The 12,279-nt window shown below is 58.4% G+C and overlaps 5 protein-coding genes and 1 non-coding gene across 6 annotated transcripts; 4 read left to right on the top strand and 2 right to left on the bottom strand.

The window, feature by feature from the left end:
* Positions 1-418: 418 nt before the first annotated feature.
* On the top strand, positions 419-1,699 carry EHS24_009121 (uncharacterized protein; the record flags this gene model as incomplete). Its single annotated transcript, XM_028624415.1, has 8 exons — positions 419-473; positions 541-548; positions 594-674; positions 836-922; positions 963-1,074; positions 1,128-1,198; positions 1,239-1,381; positions 1,426-1,699. The coding sequence occupies 8 exons, from the start codon at positions 419-421 to the stop codon at positions 1,697-1,699; spliced, it is 831 nt and encodes a 276-aa protein (XP_028475487.1).
* Positions 1,700-2,063: 364 nt separating this feature from the next.
* Positions 2,064-2,858, top strand: EHS24_009120 (uncharacterized protein; the record flags this gene model as incomplete). Its single annotated transcript, XM_028624414.1, has 4 exons — positions 2,064-2,096; positions 2,164-2,537; positions 2,586-2,715; positions 2,775-2,858. The coding sequence occupies 4 exons, from the start codon at positions 2,064-2,066 to the stop codon at positions 2,856-2,858; spliced, it is 621 nt and encodes a 206-aa protein (XP_028475486.1).
* Positions 2,859-3,523: 665 nt separating this feature from the next.
* On the bottom strand, positions 3,524-5,018 carry EHS24_009119 (uncharacterized protein; the record flags this gene model as incomplete). The annotated part of the gene is made up of 2 exons (XM_028624413.1): positions 3,524-4,133; positions 4,177-5,018. 2 exons carry the CDS (start codon positions 5,016-5,018, stop codon positions 3,524-3,526), a joined length of 1,452 nt encoding a protein of 483 aa, XP_028475485.1.
* A 355-nt stretch (positions 5,019-5,373) lies between these two features.
* EHS24_009118 lies at positions 5,374-5,454 on the bottom strand. Its single transcript has one exon. It is a non-coding gene; the product is annotated as a tRNA-Ser (tRNA).
* An 810-nt stretch (positions 5,455-6,264) lies between these two features.
* EHS24_009117 (uncharacterized protein) lies at positions 6,265-10,761 on the top strand (the record flags this gene model as incomplete). Its single annotated transcript, XM_028624412.1, has 3 exons — positions 6,265-6,492; positions 6,540-6,711; positions 6,770-10,761. 3 exons carry the CDS (start codon positions 6,265-6,267, stop codon positions 10,759-10,761), a joined length of 4,392 nt encoding a protein of 1,463 aa, XP_028475484.1.
* A 448-nt stretch (positions 10,762-11,209) lies between these two features.
* Positions 11,210-12,255, top strand: EHS24_009116 (uncharacterized protein; the record flags this gene model as incomplete). The annotated part of the gene is made up of 4 exons (XM_028624411.1): positions 11,210-11,310; positions 11,386-11,446; positions 11,617-11,863; positions 11,927-12,255. 4 exons carry the CDS (start codon positions 11,210-11,212, stop codon positions 12,253-12,255), a joined length of 738 nt encoding a protein of 245 aa, XP_028475483.1.
* Positions 12,256-12,279: the final 24 nt, after the last annotated feature.

Genomic DNA, 12,279 nt, shown 5'->3' with positions numbered 1-12,279 from the left:
CGAAGGGGCGACAACGATGTGCCAATGTTGTAGGAGGGTGTGAGAGTCCTGATAATAGGGCTCTACTTTTGGGTGTCGCTAAAGTGATATGCGTTCTTGCGTTGCCTGGGGGGAGCTCTCGTACAGCTGGGGCGTGGTAGTGGTGGTCGCGAGCGTGGAATGGAGGGAGATCTGTGGTCGCTTGACATTCAATGTCTTGGTCTCTCCACTTTGCGGGTTTGAGAGGGCACATTTTATTTAGGTCCCCGTTAATTTTCACTTGGGTGTGGGTGGAGGGGGTCCACCGCAGCCGCCGTTGTGGCCACTGGGTGTGTGTGGGGCGCACGACACCGTCACCCGCGCGCATCTCTGCTCCTTCCCTCCTCATCTCTTTCTTCATCTCATCCACCTACACATCTCATCGCATCCACCCACCACCATGCCCCCCAAAGCAGACAAAAAGGATAAGGTCGTCACCGTCAAGGGCAACGAAGGTGCGTGTTCCTCCCAGTTGCTTTCGCCCCCGCCACCCGCGTGACAGCAAAAGCTCACAGCTTCCAGCCGAGGAGGTAAGGCCCAAAAGCACCCATGCGCCTATCTAATCACCCTTTTAGAAGATCCTTGACTACATGCGCGGTGTGAGTCACCCAGCGAGGAGCGCTGCTGACCTCAGGCGAACCGCCCTTACTCGAGCAGTACGTTGGATTGGGTTGCGGCAGTGCCTACCTCGTGCTTGGCTTTCTTCCAAACCCCACTACTGACCTTCCTTCCCTCAGCCGATGTTCACCTCAACCTCAAGAAAGTTGTTAGCAAGCCCGAAGCGCAAAAGGCCATGACGGCGCTTGCTGGTGGGTAGTGTTACCTTGCTTGTGCTCAACCGACAGAGAAAGGCTCCCTCACGGTCAAGACGTACGGCAAGCAGACCATCTTCGTCTTCAGCCAGGTGAGGTCAATCAATAGCATCGAATGGCTAACCGCTCTAGTCGCAGTTGACTGCCCTCAACCCCGAGGACATGGCCACCCTCGATGCCGACACGAAAAAGGCCAAAGGAGTAGCCGATAAACGCCGCAAGGAACTTCGTGACCTGCAAGCCAGTGAGTCGATTCACCAACAGACGGTGACAATGTGACACGCAGCTGATGATCAGAAATCGGCGAGCAAGAGGCTCTCCCAGTCACCACCGACCTGGTCAAGACCATTGAAAGCGTCACGGCTGAAGTGAGTAATGGAAGGGGAAGGGGGCAGATCTGACAAACAGAATGACCTCACCATCAAGACACTTGGGCCCCTCCGCGGCGAGACCGCCGTGGCGCCCATGACCGCCGACGAGATGATGGCAATTGACGTCGAGTGGGACAAGTGGAAGAAGATGTGGGTCGACCGCAAGAAGGTGTACAAGAAGTGGGTCACGCTGTCGGCGATATGGTAGACTAACAGTCGCGTAGCCTGATCGACATACTGGCCGAGTCTCCCGCATACAGCAACAAAGAAGACTTGGAAGATACAGTTGGCGTGGACGACGACGACGACGAGACAGTTGAAATTGAACGCGGCGAATTCTTCAGGCCACCCACGAACACTGTGCGCGTTGGACTCGCTAAGCGTCCCCTTCCCTCAGCCATGTCAGCCTCGGCACCCGGCGTGGCGCAGAGCTTGTCAAGCGCAAAGGCTTCCAGCACACCCACGTCGACCACCAAGACTAAGCGTCCTCGTGTCTAAAAGTGGCCAAAGGGAGTTGATCAGTGAGAGAAGGGAACGAAGGATATATCAGCACGGGCAAACCAATGGAACGATCGGAGGTCGGAACGGATATGGCCGGCTGACCGAGGTCAGGGTATAGCCCAGCTTCCGACGGAACTGGTGCGATTAGCAAAGACTTCGCTCGAGTTGCGCAGCGCCCTGGGGGAATAGGGTCGGTCGCTGTCTTGATGATGATGCATCGGCCCTCCATATCGCGCGATGGTCACGTATAAAAAAGGACAGAACACAAAGTGGGGAGAACGACTCACCAATGCTCACTCGCTCCATTCTCCACTCACTCACACGTACCTCTACACTCCCCAAGTTTACTCGCTCCGTCACCATGTCTTCCGCTCCTTTCCTTAACGCTCTCGAGGTGAGTGTGTTTTTCTGTCTGGCAGTTAAACAAGATGGTACGACTGGTGATTGACACGTAACTCCAGGTCCGTCGCTCGCAGTACGCCCTCAGCAACAAGGCCTCCATCTCGGACGCCAAGATTGAGGAGATTGTCCAGCGTGCCGTCACCCATGTCCCCTCGTCGTACAACACCCAGACCTCGCGTGCTGTCGTCGTCCTCGGCGAGAAGAACGTCCAGCTCTGGGATGCTCTCTGGGAGGCCCACAAGGCCAACCTCCCCGCCGAGCTCCAGGAGACCTTCAAGGGCAAGTTCGACGGCTCGTACAAGACTGGCTACGGCACCATTGCTTTCTTCGAGGACCAGGCCGTTGTCGACGCTACCGTCGAGGCGCAGCCCGCCCTCGCCGGTATCTACCCTACCTTCACCCAGAACACCGCCGGTGCTCTCCAGGTCATCGTGTAAGTACAATTGAACAGTCTGCGACAACATTTATTAACAATGCCCAGCTGGACTGCTCTCGCCAACGAGGGCATGGGCGCCACCCTTCAGCACTACGGCCAGTTCGGCCCCGCCAACGCTGAGGCCCTCGCCAAGTTCCTCGACATCCCCGCCTCGTGGAAGTCCACTGGCCTCATGGTGAGTAGCGCTGAGCCTTCCCCCTTGACACTTCAAGCAACATGGCTGACTCTCTACAGCCCTTCGGTGTTGCCGCCGAGGGCGCTACCCTCCCCGAGAAGGCTTTCCAGCCCATCGCTGAGCGTGTCAAGGTCGTCGCTTAAACATAGAACAATATATGAGATAGTAGATGCAGTATAGCATGTTTATCAGTACAGAGTCCAGCGTCTGAGCAGCTGACCAAGGCTTGACGATGCTACGCAGTCCGGACCTGCTATGGCAAGATGAGCAAGAGGAAGGAATACGTGCCACGGAAAAACGAGAGCCACGTAATCACAAGTGCTCCGTAAGCCCACCGTGGATGTCAGCCCCGTCCACAGTGCAAGTGCTGTAAATAGAGACATTGTGCAGTGACACACATGTATACGTTGTCGAGGCTGCTTTGTTTACTGGGGGGAGCAACGTGGAGGCTCCAGCACAACAATTGACGTGCTGGGCGAATTGGTAACCACCGAAAACCGGGAGGATGTGTCCGTTCTTCCTTGTGACCAGTTGCCCGCGTGGATTCTTGGGTGTGCCTATCACGATCGTGTAGAACAGTAGAACATATCGCTCGTGTCGTCACTCTCCCTCGTTGCCCTTCTGATGCAGGGTCAAGGATGCTGGGGCCCAGCCGCAGCACCTCAGCTTCGTCCTCCTAGAATAGTTGAGGAAGAATAAGAACACTGATGTTGAGCCATGTTCCGGCCATTCTACGGGTGTATGTGAACTGATGCATGCTGTCCCGTTTCAAGATGAACCACACAAAGCGTCGGGACCAGCTCTGCCCCTACATCTTGACAAAGAGTTTCCTGCTCCTCTGAAACCTCAAGAACACCACAAGACCAGCAGCACCAGCGGCCATGCCGCCTGCCCAGAACACCGCCGGACGGAACGCACGCGCTCCAGCATCTGTACCGCCATACGCTGCGAGGATATAGCCAGCTGCAGGCGCTCCCATGAGGTATCCAGCCATCCAGCCAGTGACGATCATGCCAAAGGCCACAGCTAAGCGCTGCGACCCCATGACGTTGCCGACGACGGTGGGCATGATTGAGAAGAAACCGCCGTTCGAGGCTCCGTTCGCCAATACAAACACGACGAGCTCGGCAAAGCTCGTGGACGTGGGCCACAAAACCAACAGCGTGACTGCAGTGATGATGAGACTGATGCACAACGTGTTGATGGGGCCGAGGAGGCGGTCGGAGATGAGGCCGGTGAGGATACGCCCAACGGCTGAGGAGAAGTTGAACAGACACACCAGAGTCGCGCCCATGGACGTGCTCATGTGCAGGCTCTGTGCGTACAAAGGCAGGAAGAAGGGTGGGACAAAGAGAGGAAACGTCGCAAAGGCGCCGGAGACGAAGAGGAGGACAAAGTCCCAGGATTTGAAGAGCGACCTAGGCAGTGTCAGCCACAGGCGTATCCTTCACCACCACCTACCAATCAATAAACCCAGCCTTTGGGAAGCTGGTGCGCTCATGGATGAACCACGCAGCCGGGAGGCAGCACGCGAGCATGACCAGGCCTACGAGGCGGAACGTCCATGGCACACCGAGGCGTTTGACGGCCGCTTCGAGGGCGAGACTGATGACCGCACCACCGAGACCACCACCAGCGTAAACGATACCGATAGCCGTACCGCGCTTCTTGCTAAAGTATTGCGCTGGGGTGATGGAGATGACCATGAAGCAAAAGCTTACTCCGACACCCATCATGACTCCCGCAGTCACGAACAGGGCGGCGACACTGTGCGTCGCAAACCCGGCGAGGATCTGGCCAAGGGACATGAGAATCACGCCTGCGATAGCCATTGAGCGCGCTCCAACCAAGGGCAACAGGCGCGAGTTGAGCATGGCGAGCGCCGAGAGCATGGCGACTGCAAGCGACCCGACAAACGCCAATGTCGATGCTGGGGCCAGGTCGGCGTCCACAAGTGCTGCCTGTAGCACACCCCACGAATACGTTGTGCCGACGTACCAGAACGCAAGCATCGAGCAGCACGCGACCATTGCCCACGACTCCCACCCGCCGTCGGGCACGAGCGCGTCATACTGGCGCGACTGTTCCATGATCAAGTCGGCCGCAGACTCCTCTCTCACAGTGACGGTGGGTAAAGTGTTCTCGGAGCCTGTGGGGATGGACGGCGCGGGGTCTTCTCCCGTCGCGATGCCCGACATCTTGCCCTTGGCATTGTTCAGCGTTGACAGTTCGAGTTCCTCCTCGGCCCGCTGGCGCGCTTCGTCTGGATGTGTCGGGGTCGCCGTCATGGTGCTGGTGGACATTGTGCTGTCTGCGGAGCCGGGGAAAGTGACAACGGGAGAAAGACGTGGGTACCAGAGTCCGTCGGTAACTTAAGTACGTTCGTGTGCCTTGCTCGACTCGGATCAATCGAGACAACATCAGCCGCGGTAGTCTTTGTCAGTTGGCGATGCCAAGGCTGGGCTATATCTCGGTGACTCGCTGGACGAGTCGTGTTTCTGTTGCCCTGTGTACTTTGATCCGAACATGAGTGGCTGAACAGCCATGCTTGGTCAGCGCTGTGGAGATAAGAGGAGATGAGAGAGGTGAACAGCCGACCGGCCGCCAGAGCGACGTGCAGCAACAACAGCAGGCGTCGCATCCAAAAAAGAAATGTTTCGACAATGACATGATTCGAACATGTGCTCCCGAAGGAAATTGATTTCGAGTCAATCGCGTTAACCACTCCGCCACATTGCCACCTATGCTGTGTTCACGCGATGCAGAGGAGTCTGGGAATGCAAAAATCATTGCTCTACGTGCACTGTGGCATGAGATATGGGGTGTTTTGTGCCGTCGATCGTGCAAATGTTGGAACAAGTGGGGGTGGTGGACACTAGTGCCACAACGCCGATCACGGTGCCACACTGCCGATCAGTGGCAGTCGTGCCCTCGTGCCAGGCGCCAGGAGCCACGGCCACAGGCTACATGACCACAGGCCAAGCGGTACAACAACAAAGGTGTATCTACAACTCACAACCATCGTTCACAGCACGTCCAGAAATCGTCTGCCCAACCAGGGAAAGCCCTTTTCGTACACCGGGTGTCATCCTCAGTGCGCCAATGCCACCCTCACCTCGTGTGGCATCTTTTGCCTCCGCCCACGACTGCGGTGGGGCGTCGACGTCTGCTTTCCACAAACACGAAAAGAGACACTCTAGGTGAAGCTGCATGCATTGCATGGGCGGAGACTACATGAACACGTCGTTTCATGCATATGCTTGGCTGCACGGACGGGTGTGTTTACGCATGAAAAAGTGCCACAGCTGTGGAAAACGCCGCCCGAGAGCGCCCCATGTGTCCCCTGCATTATACTCCCGCAAATGCCCCCGCTCCTCTGCCCGCAACAACCACACCCCCACCGTTGACGTTGATTGCACCTGGGAGCCGCCGCTTGTGCCGCCTATTCCAACTTGCTCCAGGCCCATCCTCCACCCCCGCGTCGCCGCATCCTTGTCCCCGACGCGACTACCCACAACCCACAAACAACAACCCCTCACACCCGCGGCCATGACAGACGCCGCGCCGTCCCCGGCAATGGCATCAAACATGGCGCCGTCCCCGTCGGCCGCCATCCCAGGCCAACACCCAGGCGCGTTCCCTCCAGGATTCCGCCCTCCCATGCCAGGACAACAGATGATGCCTGGGCAGCCATCCGGTGCCATCATGATGGACGACGAGAAGAGGCGCGAGATCTTGGCCAGCCTCGAACCGTCCCGCGTCAATGCACTCCGCAAAGTATGTTGACACGTGCCGGATGCTTTGCAGTTACTGACCTAGATCAGCGCGCCATGGAGCTGCAACAGGCCGGGCACACTGCTCAGCAGTCGACAGAGCTCGCGCGTACCCTTGCCATCCTCAACATGCACGCCCGTGCCGTCCAGCTCGAGTCGGAGAAGCGCAAGGCGCAGGCGGATGGCGAGGCTGCACAGGCTGCCGCTGCCGGACCAAGCTCTGGTACGCGTCTACATACTGGCCTTTTCGCTCCAGACACTGACTGACCTCTTCTTTCTAGCTACCGCCAACCAGCCCGCTGGCCAACATGTCGCCCTCACCCCTGCTCAGATCGCACAGGTCCGCTCGCAGGCTGCATCCTACCACCTCCTCAGCCGCAACCAGCCGGTCCCCCAGTTCCTCCAGCAGGCCGCGCAGGGCAACTCGCCATCGACTCCCACCAGCGCGTCTGCGACTTCGGACGCCAGGATTGTTGACAAGACGGTCGAGGCAGTCGTCGAGGCAAACATGCCCGAGGTCCCCTACGCCATGGAGTTTGACCAGTCGTCAATCGTTTACCCATACAACGCATACATCCACCCTTCGGTCTATGCCAACCGCAAGTTTGACGACGAGGTCACCAACCCGGCCACCAAGCAGCAGCGCCTCCTCGTTCCCTCCATCACCCCATCGGGCCTCGACCCATACCTCTTGATGGAGGAGCGCAACCGCTTTGTCGAGACGCGCATGGGCTGGCGTATGAAGGAGCTGGAGGAGATGGCTTCTACGACGGGTCTCGGCGAGCCTGGCGCCGCCGGGGCTCCGGGTATCACCGACGACGAGCAGCAGTCGTCTTCGTCCAAGCTGGGTGTCCAGGCTCGCATTGAGCTCCTCTCGCTCCGCCTTCTCGGCAAGCAGCGCCTCATTCGTGAGGACCTTGTTCGTGCCATGCACGGCTCGACCCAGATCCCTGCGGACCGCTCGCAGTTCCGCCGTTTCCGTACCCACACTCTTCGCGACGCCCGCGCGACCGAGAGCGCGGAGAGGAGGCAGCGTACCGAGCGTGAGCAGCGTGGCAAGCAGCGTCACCTCACATACATCAATTCGATCACCGACCACGGCGTCAACATTACCGCCAATGGCGACACCAACCCCCGTGGCTCGGGTACCGACAAGATGCGTCGCCTCGGCCGTTGGGTCGTGCGTTTGCACAACGACACTGAAAAGGAAGAGCAGCGTCGTATCGAGCGTCTTGCCAAGGAGCGTCTCAAGGCGCTCAAGAACGACGACGAAGATGCGTACCTCGCCCTTCTCGGCGAGGCCAAGGACTCGCGTATCGGTCACCTGCTCAAGCAGACCGACCAGTACCTCGAGACCCTTGCTGCCGCTGTCGTGGAGCAGCAAAACGACGCTGTCCACCGCGACGGTGCCCACATGGGCATGCCGTTCGAGGTCGAGGAAGGACCCGTGTCCGAGGCCCTGTTTGGCGCTCGTCGTCAGGACGGCGAAGAGGACGGTGCCGAGGCTAGGGAAGGCAAGGTTGACTACTACTCGGTCGCGCACAAGATTCAAGAAAAGGTCACGAAGCAGGCCTCGATCCTCACGGGTGGTACCCTCAAGGACTACCAGGTCAAGGGTCTGCAGTGGATGATTTCGCTGTACAACAACCGACTGAACGGTATTCTCGCCGACGAAATGGGTCTCGGAAAGACTATCCAGACCATTTCACTCATCACCTACCTCATCGAGAAAAAGCTCCAGCCCGGCCCCTTCCTTGTTATTGTCCCCCTCTCGACTCTCACCAACTGGACGCTCGAATTCCAAAAGTGGGCTCCCGCCGTCCGCACCCTTATTCTCAAGGGTTCACCTGCAGTCCGTCGCGACTTGTACCCGCGTCTCCGTGCCGTTGATTTCCAAGTGTGCTTGACGACCTACGAGTACATTATCAAGGAGCGCCCTCTGCTCGCCAAGATCAAGTGGGTCCACATGATCATCGACGAGGGTCACCGTCTCAAGAACATCAAGTCCAAGCTGTCGCAGACCCTCAACGAGTACTACTCGACTCGCCACCGTCTCATTCTTACCGGTACCCCTCTGCAAAACAACCTGCCCGAACTGTGGGCCCTGCTCAATTTCGTGCTGCCCAAGATTTTCAACTCGGTCAAGTCGTTCGATGAATGGTTCAACGCACCGTTCGCCAACACTGGTGGCCAAGAAAAGATGGAGATGAACGAAGAAGAGGCCTTACTCGTTGTCAAGCGTCTTCACAAGGTGCTGCGTCCCTTCCTGTTGCGTCGTCTCAAAAAGGACGTCGAGTCGGAGCTTCCCGACAAGGTTGAAAAGGTCATCTACACCAAAATGTCGTCGCTCCAGTGGAAGCTGTACGAGAGTGTCAAAAAGTACAAGACGCTCCCCACCGACTTGTCATCTGGCAAGCCCCGTCGCCAGGCCAACCTGCAGAACGCCATCATGCAGCTTCGCAAGATTTGTAACCACCCCTTCGTGTTCCGCGAGGTCGACGAGGACTTTTCGGTCGGCAACCACATCGACGAGCAGATTGTCCGCACGTCGGGCAAGTTTGAGCTCCTCGACCGTCTCCTGCCCAAGCTCTTCCACACGGGCCACAAGGTCCTCATCTTCTTCCAGATGACCGAGATCATGTCCATCATCGCCGACTACTTTGACTACCGCGGCTGGAAGTACTGCCGTCTCGATGGTTCTACCAAGGCCGATGAGCGTCAAGCCCTTCTCTCGACCTTCAACGACCCAGAGTCGCCTTACCAGGTCTTCATCCTTTCGACCCGTGCTGGTGGTCTTGGTCTCAACCTGCAGTCTGCCGACACGGTCATCATCTACGACACTGACTGGAACCCTCACGCCGACTTGCAGGCCCAGGACCGTGCGCACCGTATCGGTCAGAAGAAGGAGGTCCGCGTCCTCCGTCTCATTTCGAGTGGGACTGTCGAGGAGCTCGTGCTGCAGCGTGCCCAGGCCAAGCTCGAGATTGACGGCAAGGTTATCCAGGCCGGAAAGTTCGACGACGTGACCACTGGTGCCGAGTACGAGGCGTACCTCGCCAAGGCGTTCGAGCAGCCCGGTGACGATGACGAGGAGGAGACCAACGAGCTCGACGACGACGAGCTCAACGAACTCCTTGCTCGTGGTGACAACGAGCTTGAAATCTTCCAAAACATGGACAAGGAGCGCATCGCACGCAAGACGGCCGAGTGGAAGGAGACGGGCGGCAAGGGCCCCATTCCACCGGCTCTCATGCAGGAGAGCGAGCTCCCGCCCTTTTACCGCCGCGACATTGGCCAGGAGATGGCCGAGCAGGTTGTCAGCGAGGAGGACCAGGGCCGTGGGCGTCGTGTCAAGGCCGAGGTCAAGTACACCGATGGCCTTACCGACGACCAGTTTATCAACGCCCTCGAGGACAGCGACGACGACATTGAGTCTGCCGCCGAACGCAAGCGTATCCGCTCTGAGAAGAAGGCCGAGCGCAAGCGCCAAAACGAAATCCTCATCCAGGCCGAGGCAGAGGGCAAGCCTCTTTCGACTGTCATCACCCAGCTCAAGGCCGAGGCTGAGGCAGCGGTACCCGCGACCCCGACTTCGCACAAGAAGAAGCGTGGACGCCCCAGCAAGAGCGCCACCCCGGCACTCGAGGAGAGCACCCCTGCTAAGCGCCGCAAGGTCAACGTCCCTGGTGCTGTGTCGTCCGAGGAGATTGCATGTGTCAAAAAGATCTTTGACGAGGTCAACGCCCTCACAGACGAGATGACCGGCGAGCCATGGAACATCTATTTCCGCAGCCCTGTGGACCGTAAGATCTACCCCGACTACTACACGATCATTGCCCAGCCCATCGCCATGTCGCAGATCAAGCGCAAGTTTGGCCAGGCCCAGTACGGCCTCAACGCGCTGTCTGCCGACATCAAGCTGCTGTGGACCAATGCGCGCACGTACAATACCGAGGGCTCATGGGTCTACAACGCCGCCGACGAGATGGAGGCCTACTTTGACAGGAGGTTTGCCGAGGAGATTGACAAGTACTCTCCGTCGGGCGGCAAGGCCGACACCAACGGCACCAACGGTGACTCGACCGAGGGCACCACCCCTGCTCAAAGCGGCCAGAGCACCCCCATGTACAAGGGTCCCGCAGTTGCCACCAAGATCAAGCTCAACATTGGCGCTTCCAGCCGCCGCAATGAAATTGTCAAGAGCGACACGGAGGAGGAGAGCGAGGCCAACGACGACGACGACGATGATGATGACGAGGACGACGACTATTAGACAAATGTCGTCCCCCTGTTGTCGTTGAAAGGTGGTTTTTGTTCATCGTTGTCCACACTAGTCGAGTGCATCGTGTAGAGAGGAAACACTGGTAGCTTATATAGTCGATATGTATTTCGAGAAAAGAAACCCGTAGCAGCACGAGTGAAGGTCAAGTGTCACAGTTGCAGGTCCTGACCGCCTGTAATCCGCAGTCGACACAAGGGGGGTACCGACCTGACCGCCCGTCAGACTGCTTCAAAGCTTTCCGTTGCCAGTCCGGCCACCCCATTAGAAACAATCCTATATTGTCGGCTAACCCCGAGCTTTTCCAATCTTGGCACAGCGTCGCGTATTTGTGGCCACTCCGAGATCCGCCCCGACTCGATTCAACCCCAGATCTCCGGCCTGGGCTTGTTTTTCTCCTTTCGTCCCGTTCGTCTCTTTCATTCAAACTTCTTCTTCCAACATGACGGTCGGCGCTACCACTGGGGTCCTTCCTTCAAGGCTCGTCATTGGCGTGCTTGCGCTGCAGGGCGCGTTTATTGAGCACATTCACTACCTCGAGCGGTAAGCCGACGAAGAGGAGGGAGGAGGGAGATCTCGGGCGCGGTGGGGTAACTGGGGCTGACTGGAATTCAACAGCCTCGATGTCAAGGGACACTACATTACTGCGCTCGCTGTGCGCAACCCAGAGGAACTCGAGGTTAGTATCTAGTGCTTTTGGAATGCTGTCTCGGTCTGCGATCTGGGTCTGTCACCTTGGTCGACGACAGCGTGGTCTGTTTCGGTACGCGCCGAAGGGGTGACATACACGCATTTTCCACGCCCCTCTCAGGCCCTCCCCATGCCTGTACCACGTTACTGACACTGTAGTCCTGCCACGCGCTCATCATCCCCGGTGGCGAGTCGACCGCCATCACACGCGTTGCGGACCGTACCCCCGGCATGCTGCCCGCATTGCAGGCGTTCGTCGCCGACCCGTCGCGGCCCGTGTACGGAACCTGCGCCGGCATGATCCTCATGGCCGACGCAGACGGTGTGGGCGGCGGCAAGCGCAAGAACGACGGCAGCGCATGGGGCGGCATGACGGGACTGCGGGTGTGGCGCAACCTGTACGGTGGTGAGTAGAGAGAGAGGCAGAACGATGACCAGCAAGCGAGAGGCGGTGCTGAGCGTTCCACAGGCCAGCTCGAGTCGTTCGAGTTTCCGCTCCACATCCCATCGCTGTCAGAGCCCCACCGGCCCTTCAACGCCATCTTCATCCGGGCGCCGGCAGTGCACTCTCTCAAGCAGTCCAATGCCGAGATTGAGCGCCTGGCATCGCTGCCGCCAGACTGCGTGCCGGCGCCGCCGCCGGCCGACTCGCCGCTCGGCGAGCCCGATATCGAGACCACCCCCGTGGTCATGCTGAGGCAGGGCCGTAAGCTCGTCACGTCCTTCCACCCCGAGCTCAGTGGCGATACCCGAATCCACGAGTACTGGGTCAAGCACTGTGTTGTTGCTGCTCAATGAACTACGCAAATTAGATTAGAAAGA

The sequence above is a fragment of the Apiotrichum porosum genome (genome assembly GCF_003942205.1).
Source record: "Apiotrichum porosum strain DSM 27194 chromosome Unknown scaffold_8, whole genome shotgun sequence".
Lineage (NCBI taxonomy): Eukaryota > Fungi > Basidiomycota > Tremellomycetes > Trichosporonales > Trichosporonaceae > Apiotrichum > Apiotrichum porosum.
The sequence above is the reverse complement of the archived record's forward strand: the minus strand, read 5'-3'. Positions and strand labels throughout refer to the sequence as shown.